This window comes from Ochotona princeps, chromosome 4 (genome assembly GCF_030435755.1).
Source record: "Ochotona princeps isolate mOchPri1 chromosome 4, mOchPri1.hap1, whole genome shotgun sequence".
Classification (NCBI taxonomy): domain Eukaryota; kingdom Metazoa; phylum Chordata; class Mammalia; order Lagomorpha; family Ochotonidae; genus Ochotona; species Ochotona princeps.
In genome coordinates, this window is record NC_080835.1 from 63462208 (window position 1) to 63481121 (window position 18914).

At 37.1% G+C, this 18914-nt stretch overlaps 1 protein-coding gene across 17 annotated transcripts in view; it reads right to left on the reverse strand.

The window, feature by feature from the left end:
- The window catches only part of PICALM (phosphatidylinositol binding clathrin assembly protein), a 97873-nt gene that overhangs the window by 58886 nt on the left and 20073 nt on the right, over positions 1-18914 (reverse strand). For 15 of the 17 annotated variants that reach the window (XM_058663696.1, XM_058663697.1, XM_058663699.1 and 12 more), the window contains exons 2-4: positions 10346-10488; positions 7378-7453; positions 5175-5277 (exon numbers count right to left, since the gene is read on the reverse strand). In XM_058663696.1, the coding sequence (XP_058519679.1) occupies positions 5175-5277; positions 7378-7453; positions 10346-10488 (322 nt within the window). Of the gene's footprint in view, positions 1-5174; positions 5278-6374; positions 6486-7377; positions 7454-10345; positions 10489-18914 lie in introns of those variants that run through there. The other 2 variants (XM_058663703.1, XM_058663704.1) reach the window with 2 other exon arrangements.

Genomic DNA, 18914 nt, shown 5'->3' on the forward strand with positions numbered 1-18914 from the left:
CGGCTTCGGATCGGCGGGCACCGGCCCATTATGGCTCACTTGGGGAGTGAATCATCGGACGGAAGATCTTCCTCTCTGTCTCTCCTCCTCTCTGTATATCTGACTTTGTAATAAAATAAATAAATCTTTAAAAAAAAAAAAAAACTAGAATCACCCAACTAGGAAAGCCCATGGGCTTTTAACATTATTCTGGTGAGTTGCAAATAGTTATTATCTGATTAATTTGGAATGCTGACATAAAGCATTTATGTTCAGCTTTAAAGCAGACTGGAGGAGGCAGCAGGTGATGGTTCAAGCAGTTGAGTGCCTGCCAACCACACGTGAGGCCTGGACTGAGATCCACCTTCACAGCTTCAACCTGACCCAGCCCCAGCTGCTGCAGTAATTTGAGAAACAAACCAGTCAATTTGAACTCACTCATTTTTATCTTCCTCTTCTCGGATTCTCTGTCTCTCTCGTTTTTTCTCTTTTATTTTGCTTTATTTTTTACTGGAATGGCAGATATACAGAGGAGGAGATACAGAAAGAAAGATCTTCCATCCGCTGTTTCACTCCCCAAGAAGCCGCAACAGTCGGAGAAAAGCCTCGCCAAAGCCAGAGTTTTTTCTTGGTCTCCCACATGTGTGCAGGGACTCAAGGCCTTTGGCCATCCTCTACTGCTTTTCCAGGCCACAAGCAGGGAGCTGAATGGGAATTGCAGCAGCCGGGATACGAACAGGAATCCTTGTGGTTGGGAGCACGCAATGCAACGACTTCAGCCACTAGGCTATCACGCTGGGCCCTGAATGTCTGTCTCTTAAAAAATTAATATTTGAACAGCAGAGCAACTCAGAAAGGCATTCATCATCAGGGTATTTCTATTCGTGTAAATTTGCCCTCAGATCAGGTGATCAATGTCATATTAAAATGTATTTAGTGACTTTTTCCCTAGGGTTCTTCAAATATTTCAGATAGAAAAAAATGAATCATTATCAAGTATGAAGCAATGATTCTATCATTTATGTGAATCAGGTTCACACACAAAGATGACGGTTATTAAAGATACACCAAAAACTATGGTTCATATATTCAAGACTAAAAGGAATCTTAACACAAAATAGCACCAAAAAAGTCCAAATAAAAAGAAAATATCACATCTCTGTGCACTAGAAATTTAATGTTACGATGACAATACTTCCCAAACTGAAATACAGATTCAATATTATCCCTACCAAATCTCAGCAACAGTAATCAGGATAGTGTGGTACAGATATAAAGATATCTAGATCAACAAAATACAGCAAGTTCAGAAATGAAGAACACTTTACTGAAGGTTAATGGGAGAAAGAATATTCTTTCCATAAAATGCTTCTTGGAGAGCTGAATATCCATACAAAAGAATGACATTATACCTGCATACATCATACCACATACAAAAACTGAATTCTAAACACATAACTATCTGAGCTAAAGTTACAAAATTCTTAAAACATGACAGTAAATTTTTGTGACTTGGGTTAAATTATATTTCCTCAGGCACAAAGCCAAGAACAGAAGGAACCAAAGAAACAAACAGATGAATTGGACTATCAGAACTAAAGGCTTTTGTGTTTGCTTTGATAGTACGTATGCAAAATGAAAAATTTTTGTTCTACAAAGGACACAATCACATAGTAAAGAAAGAAACTACAGAGAGGAGAAAATATTCGCAAATCAAACGTAATGACTGACGTTTGGGATGCACAGTAGCACTGCCTTAGCCATAGATGATACATTTCAAACTCCCGCTGAATGTCAAAATGGGGGAAGCATAAACCCTACATATACTTGGTGACTGCAGACAGACAGAATATACATTATGAATACAATGAACAAAGACAGGACTCATGGAATAAGATGGTAAAAGATTTCATCATGCTGCACCGACTAACATACTACCGAAACATAAGCATCGTTTATTTCTGAAACTAAATTTAATACTTTAAGGGACCACACTGACCATGGATAACTGAAACTACAGAAAATGGGAATGGGGGGGGGGGGCTTTAAAAAAATCTTTCACAATCCAACAATAATTAAAAAAAAAACAGCAAAATTTAAAAATGGGCAAAAAAAGCATTTTCCCAAAGATAGGCGAATGGCTAACTGGCACATAAAAGGATGTTCAATCCTAGCCATCACAGAAATACAAGCCAAAAATCACAGAATACTATTTACACACAGTTAATAGGCTAAAGAAAAACCAAGAGCCAAGAGACTCAATACAGAGACTGCTAGAACTTGTACGAGAGTTTGGTAGAGTGGCAGGGTACAAAATTAATGAACAAAAATCAACAGCCATAGTGTATGCGAACAGCCCCAAGATGGAAAAAGATTTAACCAGCAAGATACCATTCAAAATAACAGAGAAAAGTATGAAATATCTGGGAATAAATCTAACCAAAAATGTAGGAGACTTATTTGAAGAAAACTACAAACTACTTAAAAAAGAAATTGAACAAGACATCAAAAGATGGAGTAACATCCCATGCTCCTGGATAGGTAAAATCAATATCATTAAAATGTCTATATTGCCAAAAGCAATATATACATTCAACGCAATCCCAATCAAATTGCCCAAAACATTCTTCATGGAACTGGAAACAATGATCCAAAGGTTCATCTGGAAGCACAAAAAACCACGGATAGCTAGAACCATCCTGAAGAACAGGAAGTTAGCAGGGGGAATCACAGTTCCGGACCTCTGGACATACTATAGGGCAGTGGTTATCAAAACAGCGTGGTACTGGCACAAAGATAGAGAGGAAGATCAATGGAGCAGAATAGAAACACCAGAAGGAAACCCAAACAGGTACAGCCAAATAATCTTTGACAAAAAGACAAATGACAATCCAGGCAAATGGGAAGGTCTGTTCAATAAATGCTGTTGGGACAACTGGTTAATAGCCTGCAGAAACAAAAAGATAGATCCACACCTCTCACCATACACTAAGATCAGATCTAAATGGATAACAGATCTAAACCTACATCCAAAAACCTTCAAACTTTTGGAAGAAAATGTTGGAAACACACTGCAACACTTAGGGGTAGGCCCTCACTTCCTAAAAAAGACTCCAAATGCAGTAGAAATCAAGACCAAAATAAACAATTGGGACCTCATCAAACTAAGAAGCTTCTGTACAGCTAGAGAAACAATCAACAAAGTAAAAAGGCAACCCACAGAATGGGAGAAGATCTTCGCACACGACATAGGTGATAGAGGGCTGATCTCCAGAATATACAAAGAGCTACAAAACAACCAAAATGTCAAAACAAACAAGCCACTCAAGAAATGGGCACGGGAAATGGGCAGACACTTCACAAAGGAACAAACCAAAATGGCAAATAAACATATGAAAAGATGCTCAAGTTCCCTGGCAATAAGGGAAATCCAAATTAAAACATCAATGAGGTACCACCTGACGCCAGTAAGACTGGCCCACATGAATAAAAGCACCAACACTTGTTGGCGAGGTTGCGGGAAAAGGGATCCCTACTCCACTGCTGGTGGGGCTGCAGGCTGGTACAGCCTCTATGGAAATCAGTATGGAGAATATTCAAACAACTCAAATTCAACATACCGTATGATCCAGCAATAGCACTCTTAGGAATATATCCAGAACACTTGTTTTATGAGAAACCAACATGCACTCCTATGCTCATAGCAGCACAATCAGTAATTGCAAAAACATGGAAGCAACCAAAATGCCCATCAACAGAGGATTGGATAAGAAAGCTATGGTTCATCTACTCCATGGAATACTACTCAGCTATTAAAAAAAACAAAATGCAGTTCTTTGTGGCCAAATGGGCCAAACTGGAAACCACAATGCTAAGGGAAATGAGCCAATCCCAAAAGGTTAAATACCACATGTTTGCCTTAATTTAAGATGATATGATGTTATGTATAACATGTTATGTTATGAATGTTATATGTTGTGTATAAACTAAAATTGAAGTATAGGTGAGGTGGTCACAGAAGGTGGCTGGGAACTCGCATTTATCTTTAACATATTGGTTACTCATTACTATGTCAATTAATTCCATAATGATGTAAATTTTTGCTGATGGTATGTTGGAGCTTTCAATTGACTGGGATGATACTCTGCTGGCTCTGTCTTCAGACCAGAGAGGGTCTCCCTAAGAAGCCGTTGAACTTGACTGGAGAATAAGATGCTGGACTCTATGTTTGGTATACGCTTGCAATGGGGGAATCTCAACTGAACTTGAGCTGTGGTTATGCAACAAGGTGGAGGAATCCACCATGGTGGGAGGGTTTGGGGAGGGGTGGGGAGAACCCAAGTATCTATGTAACTGTGTCACATAATACAATGTAATTAATGAAGTTAAATAATAAATAATTTAAAAAAATGCAAAAACTGGAACCTTCACATAATGCTGACTAGGTATATAAAATGGCTAACCTGTTTTCAAAAATTATCACAGTTTTCCAACATTTTACACATAGCAGGTACCTTCTGACTCAACATCTTGAACATTACTGTTAATTGCAGAATTACTCTCAGTAGTCAAAAAGTAGAAAACACAGTTACATAAATAACCTGTAGTTTATATCCATTCAATTAACTATTTCCATAAAAAGAAGTGAAATCCTTGAATATGCCAAAACATAAATGTGGCAACTTACCTACATTATATATTGAGTGAAAAGATCAGACAAAAAAGGACACATACTGTAAGATCTCACACAAAATACTCATAAAATGATTATTAATCTGTATTTCAGAGATGGAAAGTTTGTTTATAATCTAAGAACTAGGAATGGGAAATCATTAACAGGCAGGGGTTTCTTTCTGGACTAATGGTTATGCTGTGGAATTAAACAGTGATGACACAGCACAATATAGTAGGTACTGTAAAAATCAGGGAAATGCACACTGAAAGGGAGTGACTTATGCTATGTGAGCTACATTTCAAAAACGCTATTAAAAATAAATTTCAGCAAAATCCTAGTACAAAAATTACCTGACATAGCTCTTCAAAGAAAAATGAAGCTACTATTTTGAAAGTAACCAAAATTCTAAAATCACACTCAAATTATAAATTTGGTTATATAATTACAAACTTCTTATTCACTCACAATTCTTATTTTACATTTTAATCTTTTCATTAGATGCAAACAAAGCTTAACTCACCCTCGCTTCACTTTCGTGAAATCAAATGCAACTTGTCTATATGAAACTGCTTTTTCATTTAAGTATCTACTATATCTCCTAATAAACGTAGACATATCATACCCTGTAAGAAAAGAAAAAAGTTTTCATAAGTAATTATACCATAATTTGCCTAGAAAAAGTATTTATTTAATGGTCAAATAATACTCCAATTCAATTTAGTGATGTAAATTAAGTTAATTAACAATACAAAATAAATTCTTTAAGATTTTCCATTTTTAAGATTAGCTATGTCATACGCATGTCATTCGAAATTGTTTTTTCTTAGAAATTCACTAAAATAAGAAATCTATTATACTTATGATCAACATTTATCATCTTTATTCATCATGAATTGTAAGCACTTGTTCTCTTACCCAACCTGGTAACATATCAACTGAAATTTGATATTCTATGGAACTATCATCCCCTTCCTCAAATAATCAACTTTATCATTTTTATATATAGACTCATGAGATATTAATTTACAACAAAACTTAAGTGTCAACCTTTTAAAAGAAAAGGTATAGAAAATTACTGCACAGTACAGCAAAAATACCAGTATTCAAGTTTAGTGCATAAAAAATTTAATTATATTAATGTTCTGAATAAAACTTTCTAAATGCATTCTAAGATTTTAGTTCATCAAAAATGATGATCTGGAAACTTCCCCAACATAAAATTTAATTAAAATTACTTAAAACCAACAAACACCTTGTATATTTACTAATTTGTGCCTCAAGGATGTCTACAAATTCTTGTTCCTTTCCAAAAAATTATCCATCTTAACTTATCTTTACTAGCAAATTGATTTGATGAACTCTGCTACTTTAAAAAGACAATACCAAACAACAATTATCTTCCACCATCCCAAAAAAAGATAAAGCAACTGGATTTCACAACTCACTACTTAAACTGAGCTCTTGAGCTGTGCCTCATACTTATCACTTTCCACATTCTTTCTGCCTTTAATATGGTGAACTGTAACTCTTATTAAAACACATGTTAACAGTGGATCCTAGATTAGTCTACCAGAATCTCTCGAGTATTCAATCCAGTCTAAGTGACACTTCCAACTACAAATTAAAAAAATTTAAAAAAAATAATAGAAAAAGGCATTGAACTGGACTGGACAGCCCCTAACCCCAAATGCAGTTGTTTACTCAATTCCATTGATTTTACCTCCACAAGAACCACAGTTCAGGCCCTCATTAACTCTCCACTAGATGACCAGAGCGATGACTGGAACAGTCTCAACATCTTCAAGACTTGGTCCACTCTGTTCCAACCTGACTGAGCAATGATACTTTCTTTATAAGACATACTTCCCTCTCCCCTCATCCCTCAACTCAGAAAACCAGCGATAGCTTCCCATTATGAACTCCATCAAAATTTTTTGTGCCTGATTTTGGCTCTGAACAGCTTCCTGAACGCTATTTGACAGTACATGTTCTCCAATATACCTTCCACACATTCTATTCACATTGCTTCACTCTGTAAGTTTTAAATATTCCAAGCACTTCTACATCCACACACATCTGTGTATCTGTACTGAAACCAACTCACCTTCTTCATCCATCTCTCAAACCCCATCCCTCAAACTGTCTTCTCTAAAGACAGTTCACAGATTGAGCCTCACTTAATAATTCCAGTTGTTTGGTGTGTCACTCTTGAATTTCTCTCCAGAGCTACAATATTAAAACACTAACAGCGTAGTTCAGGAACTAATACAACACAGCACATCAATATAGAAAGTGCTACAGCCAGACTATAGCAATTTCAAGTAAAATTTTTAAAAAGTAGTATCAATGAGCAATTCATCTTAATAATGCCACACACACCTTAATTACTACAAATTATTCCCAAATCATTTCTTGAAGCATAAAATGTAACAAAAAACGCAAATACAGAGTGCATCTTGTGTACCAGACACTCTAACATGTCCTGACTATGTTAACAAGCTTCATCACAATCCTGTTGGGAAGATGCTTTCACTGCTCCTAATGTTACAAGCGTAGAGAGGTGCAGGAGAGTACTCAAGTTCATATAGCAACACAGCTTTTCTTTCCTGCAATTATCACTAAAATGCGAGGTTTAAAACAGCATATTCTAAAAAACAAGAATTTTAATTATACAGTAACCACTTGGTGACATTAAACTTGTTTTTTTAATTAGTTCTTTTTACCTTGCAATCCACTTTTATCCAAAAAATTGCTTAAGTTAAACAACGTGTTTCTTGAAGCCAAATACTGAATGAAGCGCTGGGAGCAAAAAAAAAAAAAAAAAAAGAAAAATTAGTTCAAATTAAGGCACATGCCATATCATAAACTTGAATTTGAAAGCTAGGAGGAAAAGTTAATGGTTAATACATTTTTGGTCTACCTAGTTTAAACTTTTCACCTTTACTCTTTTTGTAACTAGTTATTAAACCTATAACCAATACAGACTTTTTTGTTAGCATTGTAAGAGTTATAATGCCTATAGCTACAACTATTAATGGCATAATAAAAGGAAACAGGCATTTTTAAACTAGTATCAGCAATTTTGTTTTTACTGTAGCTGTTCTTGACTAGAACTAAGATGTTACCTGTATTTGAAACAGTGACCTACCTGGCATCCCAAACTTTGCAACTTAAAAAAATTCTAGTTATATAAGAGAGCAATGTTAAAGAAAATCTCTTACCCAATGCCTAGATTAAACACATTGGCATATGCACATCAAATTACGTTAAAACTCCAAACTTTACAGACTGCACTGAAGGCACACATACCTTCAATATCATTTCCATTCATCTTACTACAATGCTGATCATTATTCTGAAGTAGAAAACTAGATGTAATTTTGCTTTCTACTTTAAACTCACATTCTATACTATTTTACAGCATGCTTTTCAACTCAGCTTCTTCCCAAGAGTTATTCCATTCATTTTAAATAATGTTCTAGAATTCCACTGATCTAACATACCATTATGTATCCATTTCTTAAGGATATTTCAGGTTTTTGCCAAACTCTCATTAATATTAACAATGTTGTACTAACTTCTTCATACTTGAGCTCCAGGTACAAGTATATAAAAGTTCCTTAAGACATACACTTAGGGTTCAATTAAGTCAGCACACATGTAGATATTCATATTCTCAAAGTACTGCCAAAGTACTCTCCTGACATTACCTTTACATACAGCATCTAGAACAGTTAGTTAAAGAAATGCCTCAACTTCACTTTCCCTTAGGCGTCCCTGTTATTTTTTCTTACTATTTGCATGCCAAGGATTCCTATCGATGAGGATGCCTACCATCCCTTGACTCCATTTTACTCACTTAAGATCACTCACAATCAACAAAATTCTAACACTATTTCATCATTATCCTGCAACAATTTGTTTCAAAAGGACAGAAAACAAAATTATATATTACTAGATTGGGATTTTTGTAGGTTTTGATAATAGTCTCCTAGGAATGAATCTAAATGTTTTAGTCATTTCCATGATAGCGAAGCTAAGGTTGCTACCATTTTATTACTTATCTTCATAATTTTTATCTGCAAAGATACATGGCTTTGACTAAGTTAATTCTGTTTCCAGCAGCATCCAACATATTGAACTTGGTATTAAGCACCACACCATCTGGCAAATAAAGTTTCCCAATTTTCATCTGGGGTCATAAGATAGCTTGGACATCATCCTAAACCTATCCCTTAAAGAGCAGTAAAATAATCATATATGTTGAAGCTGCTACATTTACTTTCTCTATACTTCTGCATATGTGAGAAATTTTTTCATAAAATATACTGTTGATATTTCCACCAAGTATCACTGCATCCATGCATGACTCTACAGTTTTGAATTTCACCTAACTACATTTTCATTAATCACCTACAACTTTTCATGCTATACCAGTGTCTTGCTCAATTCTACTCATCCATTAACGTGTTGTATTATTAATGTGTACATCAAAGCTCAGAGAATTGACTTACCCAATCACCCCGTTTGTAATAGAATCTGATATAGCCACCTGATGTCAAGGCTCTAGGACATGGCCCATTCAGCTTCATTTTTTTGTGATTTTTTTTCCTGTGATCAAATTTCTCAACCTTAGCACTGCTGACACTTTGGACAAACACCTTGGTGTTGGGGGCTGTCCTAGGTACACTCCCCATTCCTGCCCTGATTACAGTTCTTTGGTATTCCCCCATCTACCAATGGGAAAACCCAGAAATGGAAAACCTGAATGTTGCACAAACTGCTGCAAAAATGAGCAGAGCAAGAGATTCGCATTAGCACTTAACAGAAACTCCAGAGGCTTATCTGTAAATGAGACTGAATGGGAAGACCCTGGCATCCTTGCGCTTGGTGCTCAGCTCTGGCTCCTGACTCCAGGTTCCTGCCAATGCAAATGCTGAGAAACAATGCTGACAGCTCAGGCAGGAAGATTCCTGCTATACAACAAGTAGGAGATCTGTCCCAGCTCATAAGTTCAGCCCAGGGGGTGAATTTATTTCTAATTTTACAAAAATCAAAAAGTTAAGCTACTAGGTCAAACAAGGAAAATAATGATATTCTCTAAACAGAAAATAGCAAAAGCTTGTGTACCTTACTACAGCCTTTTGAGCATTAAAGGCTTCAGATACATACCTCTGCAATAGAAGGTATTTATTCCTCAGGCAGTATTTATTAGCAAAACACTACCCTAGTCCTCAACTTCATAGCCTTAAACCAGCAAAGTGTTTTCAAAGACAACTATATAACAGTAGAGAGCAATCTGACTGGGCTAGGGAAAAAAGGCCAAGTGGATACGGACACATTAAGTCAGCTATGGACAACGCCTGAGAAGACTAGAGCTTACACAGCAAACTTTCAGTCATTATCCTTGCTTGTTGGTCCCATTATTGAAATCTTCTGCTCTGACCCATTTTCTGCTTTCTAGCTTACAAGCCTTGTTTCCTCAAACTGCAGAAATTCTATTTTACTACATTACAATTATACATTTTATACTGTAAACATAAAATTATTTAACATAACCATTAGATTATATGCAATTAAATCTGCCATTCTGTGTATCCAGTTGTAAAAGCTATTTTTCAAATACTAGTGACAAAAGCAGGCTAAGTAATAATCACAACCAAATATTCATTAATCAAGAATGCTGCTTACCTCATTTCCATATACCATCAGATGATGAGTTGTAATAAGAGACTTGAAGACCACCACCCAACTACTGTTAGTAGTTCTTTCAAATAAACTGTCTGCCAATTGTGGGATGTTAACATTCATCTCATTTGTGCACTGTATTAAGTCTGAAATAATAAAAAATTATTTCAAGATTAATTCCACCTTGGCTTTAACTGTTAACACCAGATTTGCATGCCAACAGGTGGAAAATCGTTCAAAGTAGAATTATAATCATTTAGGAGGTAAGTATCTTTCAGGCGCATTGTCACTATCCACCTAAGAAGTAGGGTATTTTCTGATTAGGACTACATAAATGCTCAACAACACCAGAAAAAAAAATCAAATTCCTCAGAGTGTAATTTACCTTGCATATTTCAAAGAAAGCAAACACACACACACCATACATGAACAAAAGTTAAATTACATTTACTAACATCTCTCCAAGGAGCCAGTGGCAAAGTGGTTTCAGCTGCCCTTTGATACCAGCATATGAGCTCCGCTTTCTCCACTTGTGACCCAGGTCTCTGCCAACACTTCGTGGCAAAAAGCAGAATATGGGCCAAGTGCCTGGGTTCCTCCCACTCATGTTGAAGACTCAGAGGTCCAGGCACCTGGCTTTGACCTAGCTCAACCATGGCATTCATTAGAAGCCATTTATTTGGACAATGAATCATGGGTTGCAAGATCTTTCTCTAATTCTCTTTCAAACAAAAAGGTAAACCTTTATTAATACTACCCCTAGAGTGCTGTATTTGCACTAATACAAAGATAACAGAGTCGGTGACTGGGTAGGAGCTCTGTTTATATTAAACATTTCTCATTTTTCTCTCTCCTTAGTCTTGATGACTGATCTCAGACTTCAGGCAGCTAACCAATACTGATGATAATCAGAACTCAAAATAGAACTCAGTTTTCCACTGCATAAAATTTCAAATCACAAATGACTCAAAAACTCTATTACTCAATATTCTTCTAAGAAATGTTACTTTTATATTTCAAACTGAAAAGTAGGACTATGAAATACTCTGTTTCAGCATAAAAATTAAGTTCTTAATGAACCTCAGAGTTTTACCTTAAATCTGCTTATGACATATAATTGGAAAATTCAACGAACACAAGCTATAAACAAATTAAAAAATAGAAATGAAGCCTATAAAGAGTTTACTTTTAAATGTATATACAATATGTGTAAAATGTTATAACTATCATAAGAAAAATCAAAGCTCTTCATGACCCAGTTATTTGTACTCAGTACACTATGATTAAATATGAATTCAAATAACGAAATTTGGCCTTAATTGGGGTTGCAAGGAGCAACAATGCAACTTTGAACATTTATCTGCTTCTAATCTTTCAAAATGTATGCTTTAGCAGGTCTAATTATTAAACAAAGCAGCTACATTCAGAGCAGTTATCCTCACAAATTATGCTTAAAAATAAAATAATAATAAAAAGCCCAACAGAGTGTTCACGGAACAGCATCAAGATACACATACTTGGGCCCGGCGGCGTGGCCTAGCGGCTAAAGTCCTCGCCTTGAAAACCCCGGGATCCCATATGGGCGCCGGTTCTAATCCCGACAGCTCCACTTCCCATCCAGCTCTCTGCTTGTGGCCTGGGAAAGCAGTCGAGGACGGCCCAATGCATTGGGACCCTGCACCCGCGTGGGAAACCCGGAAGAGGTTCCAGGTTCCCAGCATCGGATTGGCGCGCATCGGCCCGTTGCGGCTCACTTGGGGAGTGAATCATCGGACAGAAGATCTCCCTCTCTGTCTCTCCTCCTCTGTGTATATCTAGCTGTAATAAAATGAATAAAAATCTTTAAAAAAAAAAAGATACACATATTTTTCTTCTCAATTTGGGCTACCTACAACAAAAATTAAATAGCAAATTCACTTGGTTGTTCACCTAGTGAATAAACAAACAAAAAAATCATCTCTATCTTGTCTGAATCTTCATAGTATCTTATAACTATTCTGTGATACTGAACATTATATTTGTCTTGCTCCTAATAGAATCAGTCTACAGAAAGCAAGGCCTATCTCTGTCTTGCTCATTTTTTATCATTTAATTAAATATAAAATATATTAAGCAAAATATATTTCAAACCCTATAAATATTTAAACTAAAACATAAAATAAAAAACCACAGTAGTCAAGTTCCAAATCTGATAAGATGTTATCTTCCTAGCTTCCATCCCTCCCAATTTCATAGTCCTGCATTTTTTCTATTTCTAGTTTCTTACAGAAACTATCTTGATAACCTATTCAGTTCTTAAACACAGTTGCTACTTCTTTATAATTAAATCATGAGTAATTTTACCCTGTGAAATCTGATTTAGTTTACAAAATTCAACCTATCACAAAATGTATTGCAATACTGCCCAAATATACTCCTACCCTATATATGCCAATACAGAAGGAATCTCCAAAAAGCATATGCCAAATGTATATTATAAAAACATAATGCACAGATTTCAAATTTCTTGCACCAAGTAATGCTCATCCAATAATTCAACTTTGCCATTAACTTTTTGAAATGTTTTGTGTATACATTCCCCAAAATACTATTAGGAACCAAGTCCTTCTGATTCTATGCCTATCACTCTAGCAAATCTATTTTTTCTTCTCTATACAAAACCAGAGCCAAAGCCAAAATTCACATTCTATTTAATTAACCAGGGCATATGTATCACTTCTGTTGCAAGCCCAGTGAGTTGTGGATGGGGACTGTCACACTCACAGATTTTACAAGAATTCATAACATTCTTAGCAGACAGAGAACTGTCCTGCAATGCAGAATCAGTACTCCATAATTACTACTACTCTCAATGAATGAGAAACACTGACCTAACTGGTCTCTCATTTAAGCATGTGATACTTTTGATATGACTTGGGATTTCTCGCACCTGGCACTCCAATAATTTAAATTGGCCACAAAATGATGTCTAACACAATATGACTCTTAATTTCTTAACCTCAGCAATGCACCCACTGCTAACACAATGAAAATATCATATTCCATCATCAATATCCTCCTTGACTCTTACCCCAACCTAGAAATACTCCCAGTTTTATGATAAACCTTTCTGTGTTTCATACTTCAACCTTTCCATGTTCACTGTTTATAAAGTACTTCCCTCAGTGAAATTTTCCCCTTCACAGTCCCTGAAACTGAACAATAATAATAATAACAATAATAAAAATTCTGAACAACAGAAACAGTCTCCTATATCATAATTATGTACTCCTAAACCAATCTCCTCTATTTGAGACAACTTACAGGTTAACAGCTTTCCACATTTTGAATTACAAAAAAAAATACTAGAACTAAACTGTCAGACATAATCTGATCCTAAAAACAAAGATACACATTTCAGTTTTAACAGCTACAATATTTTATGTATAGCATGTAAATTGATATAGTTCTATATATGTTATAGAATGTGTTCCTATACATATGCACAAAATTACATGCTATTACACACATACTATATTCTCTTTATAATCTGTTTTCCCCTGTTGCATGATTTGTTTTACCACTGACATCTACATTGCAATGCTTCCTAGATGCCTCAAGTGCTTGACACTGCTCTTCTATTTGCCTAAAACCCTCTACTAGAAACCTATACGGGTTGCTCCCTCACCTTTTTTCTAAAATCTGTTGGTGAAATATCACCTTACTAGATGAACTTACAAGAATCCTTATACAAAATAAAACCACAAAGCATTCTCCTGTTTCAAACATTCATTATTCGGCGCACTCTGCTTTATTTATTTCTTTCAAGGTATGTATTACCATCCGATGCATTTGATTTTTCCCTTAGTTTGTGGGCATTAATTTTAGTATGAGGGCCTGGCGGCGTGGCCTAGTGGCTAAAGTCCTCGCCTTGAAAGCCCCGGGGTCCCATATGGGCGCCGGTTCTAATCCCGGCAGCTCCACTTCCCATCCAGCTCCCTGCTTGTGGCCTGGGAAGGCAGTCGAGGATGACCCAATGCATTGGGACACTGCACCCGCGTGGGAGACCTGGAAGAGGTTCCAGGTTCCCGGCTTCAGATCGGCACAGCACCAGCCGTTGCGGCTCACTTGGGGAGTGAATCATCGGACGGAAGATCTTCCTCTCTGTCTCTCCTCCTCTCTGTATATCCGGCTTTCCAATAATAATAAATCTTTAAAAAAATTTTTAGTATGAATAAACATTCTTACACAATATCAAAATGGTATGGGAATACTTTTTAGTTAATTTTAATAATTTTTTTAATTAAGGGGTTTTTTGATCAAAATTCTTTGAAATTCATGTTGTTTTTCTTCATAATATGCATTTTCCATTGAACTTTTTAAGGACCCTGGTTTCTTACATAAGCAAAATCAAAACTGTACAAGTAGGCCACCTGTTTTTCCCTAGGGCTAGAAAGCAAACTTGAGACCAATACATTGACTATTTTCAAATTTCAAGCTAAAGAAGAGCTGATAAATGAAACTTTTAATTGTGATGCTAATCTTAAAATACGTAGGCTTTTAAAAATGACCCCATAAAATTAAAGGGTAACTTCCAAAGCTAAAAAACACCATCTCACATCTAATAAAAAGGAAAAAAGAATTTATACTGAAATTAGGAGTAAGAATAGATCAAACAGAAGTACTATGAGGGGGGAAAGACAATTGGATAGTTACACAAACTCTGTTACATACACTTCTTCAACATATTTTTTCTGTACAATGTTGTAAGTTGAAAAGGTAAATGTTATAACCAAAACAAGCCACCCAAGTAAGTCTCAATTATCACAGGAATCACAATAGCTAATGTTTTACTTTCAATCAAAATAAAAATACATAAAAAATACATAAATACATAAAATAAATACAAAAATACATAAAATAAAATACATAACAAAATCCCCCACCCACTCATCAAAAAAGTTTTAACATGTACAACTCACATTTTTCTTCTACTTATCCTGAGAATATAAACTCTAGAGTACCTCTAGTTAAGCATTATTAACAACTCCTAAATCCCACATTAACACATACCATGTAGTTTCTTTCTTTAGGTAAAATGAAAATTTCTAATATTTAAAGACAAGAAGAGGGCCCGGCGGCGTGGCCTAGTGGCTAAAGTCCTCACCTTCAATGCCCAGGGATCCCATATGGGTGCCGGTATATCTGACTGTAATCAAATAAATAAATCTTAAAAAAAAACAAAAAAGACAAGAAGAAAATACTCTTCCTACAAATATAAAAAGTACTTTCAAACAGAGAAAGGGGAAAGAACAAATGTAGTGTGTTATGGGATGCAGCCTGTGATAGCCAGCACCCATTGACAGTGGGCAAATGAAATTTGGCTGTGTCCACCAACCTCTGTCCTGAAGGTGGGTCCTAACAGCAATGGAATAGTAATTGCATCCTCAACCACTTCCCCCACATCCTAAATGAGCCAGGATATTGGAAGTCCAATTAGTCTAGGTGTTTTTAGCTACAAGCCCAGTTCCTGTTCCTGCCCATCCTACCAAGCATTAATGAACTCTTTAGCCCACAACACTTAGGTATTCACTCCTGCCTACCTGTGACTCACCTATCAACTGAGAGGGGATGGTATTGCATTGTCCTGTAACCACTCCCCTCACAAGCCCCTTTTAAAAGGCCCATGAAGCAGGGGCTCTCACTCTTTCTGGCCAGGTGCTTCCCTTACTCTGGCACCCCAACTCTTGGCTGACCCAGGACAGGTAATCCCCTGAGCATGGTCCCTGTGTGCTGCTTAGATGGGACAATGGTTATAACAGTGTTGTTTCTGGTCTGTGTACTATCTGGAGTTCTAGGAGGGGTGAGGCTTAGCAGTAGTAGAATGTGGGCAGAGAAGCCAGGGAAAGGTGAATGTCTGCAGCTTTGTAAGTGTGTCCAGGTTATTTGTTGCATGTCTCTTAGGATAACATATATTGTTGGGGAAGCTGGGACATAGGTTTTCAGCTTAATGGATGGACTTAAGGATGATGACCATTTGTTTCTTTTGGGATTATGATTGGTTGGTTTATGATTAGGTGGATTGCTGTATGGACTTGTAATTTGCTATTGTGCTCTGTTGTCTTCAAGCTTGATTAATAAAGACTCCTTAATAAACCTTAGACATGTCTGGTGTGATCTCGCTCGCACCCTGCAACAGTAGCCATCAAACAAATAAGTTCTTCCAACATCATCTAAGGTAGAAAAGCAGATATCACTTGTACTACCTAAGATTCTTCACAAGTAAGATCGCAGAAGCTCATTACCGACAGATTTATTATAAAGATTTTTTATGAACATAAAGCATACTTTAAAATAGGTACCAAGTAAATTCCCAACTATCCAGTTTAAGATAATAATCCTAGCGAATTAAAAACAAGAGAACTAGTGAAATGCAAAACTGCATCTTTGTATTAAAAATAAACATTTCAGCAAAGTACAAAAATCATAAGGCAAATGGTAACAGACTGCTCTATTAACTGTTATTAACTGCTATTAACTGCTCTATTAACTCTATTAACAGCCTACACAGAGCTCCCTAGGCTGGCAGTTCATCAGGTGCAGCATTTAGAGCAGGACAAGGAGGGGCTCACTTCTACAGCCAGCAAGCCATTAGAAGGCAGAAGTCTCAAGTTCCTGCTTAAAGAGGCACTTCAGCAAGTCTATCAAAATGATGTTCATACTCCATAAGATTTTCCAATAAATTAGCTTGAACAACATATCATAATCAACTGAGCCATATGTTAGAAAGTCATTCTGAAAGACAGACTTTTTGTAACTGACCTCAATACCTAGAAAAATGGAAATAAACAAATTGAAAGGCAAATTAACTGTTAACAAAATGCTACTTATCAGATTTGACATTTTTCCTGGGAGAAGTACAAACAAAAAAAAAAAATCAAGAAGAAACTAAAGATGAAAAAACAGCTTCTTAAAAAAAAAAACAAAGAAAAGATTTTTCTATTTACTTTTTTTTTAAAGATTTATTTTTTTCATCGCAAAGTCAGATATACAGAGAGGAGGAGAGACAGAGAGGAAGATCTTCCGTCCGATGATTCACTCCCCAAGTGAGCCACAACGGGCCGATGCGCGCCGATCCGAAGCCGGGAACCAGGAACCTCTTCCAGGTCTCCCATGCGGGTGCAGTGTCCCAAGGCTTTGGGCCGTCCTCGACTGCTTTCCCAGGCCACAAGCAGGGAGCTGGATGGGAAGTGGAGCTGCCGGGATTAGAACCAGTGCCCATATGGGATCCCAGCGTGCTCAAGGTGAGGACCTCAGCCACTAGGCCACGCCGCCGGGCCCTATTTACTTCTAAAGCAGGATGATAAAAACCTCTGGAGGAAACCAGGAGACAGAAGCTTTTTTTGGACCTCCCACATGGGTGGCAGGGACCAGTCACTTGGGCCATCTTCTGCTGCTTTCCCAGGCCATTAGCAGGGAGCTGGATAGAAAATGCAACATCCAGGACTGGAACAGGAGTCCATATAGAATTCCAGTATTGCAGGTGACAGCTTTACACAGTGGGCCACAGCAACAGCAACAGCCCTAGCTTCCAAATTTTTTTGGCATAAAGTATGACAATCATTTTGTTTCCACATAGCAAAAATGCTGAAAAATTTGGAAAAAATCCTGGTTGAAATCAGAACAAAAAAAATTGCACATACACACAAGCACATTCTCCCTGTTAAATACTAAATGCATGAAAAATATATAATAACTTTGTTCTTACTTCAAAAAACAACTCAAATTAAGAAGCAATTGTAGGGCCTGGCGCGATAGTGTAGCAGTTAAAAGTCCTCGTCTTGAACACGCTGTGATCCCATGTGGGTGCCGGTTCTAATCTTGGAGGCCCTGCTTCCCGTTCAGTTCCCTTCCTGTGGCCTGGGAAAGCAGTCGTGGACGTAGGAGACCCAGAGGAAGCTCCTGGTTTCGGATCTGCTCAGCTACAACCGTTGCAGCCACTTGAGGAGTGAACCATCGGACGGAAGATCTTCCTCTCAGTGTCTCCTCCTCTGTGTATATCTACCTTTCCAATAAAACTAAATAACTCTTTAAAAAACAAAACAAAAATCCAACAATTGTGGGGCCCGGTGCGCAGCCTAACGGCTAAAGTCCTCACGTGCCAGGATCCCATATGAGCCCTGGTTGTAATCCCAGCAGGCCCGCTTCCCATCCAGTTTCCTGCTTGTGGCCTGGGAAAGCAGCAGAGGATAGCCCAAAGCTTTGGGACCCTGCACCTGCGTGGAGACCTGGAAAAAGGTCCTGGCTCCTGGCTTCGAATCAGTTCAGCTCTGGGCGTTGTGGCCACTTGTATATCATTGGATGGAAGATCTTCCTCTCTGTCTCTCCTCCTCCTCTCTGTACATCTGACCTTCTAATAAAAATAAAATAAATCTTTAAAAAAAAAAGGAAGCAATTGTTAGGGCCAGCAATTGAAGCTTCCACCTGCAGCAATGGCATCCCAAACGGGTGCCAGTTTATGTCCAGTCCATGTCCCCATCCAGCTCTCTGCTTATGGCCTGAGAAAGCAGCAAAGGATGGCTCAAGTCCTTGG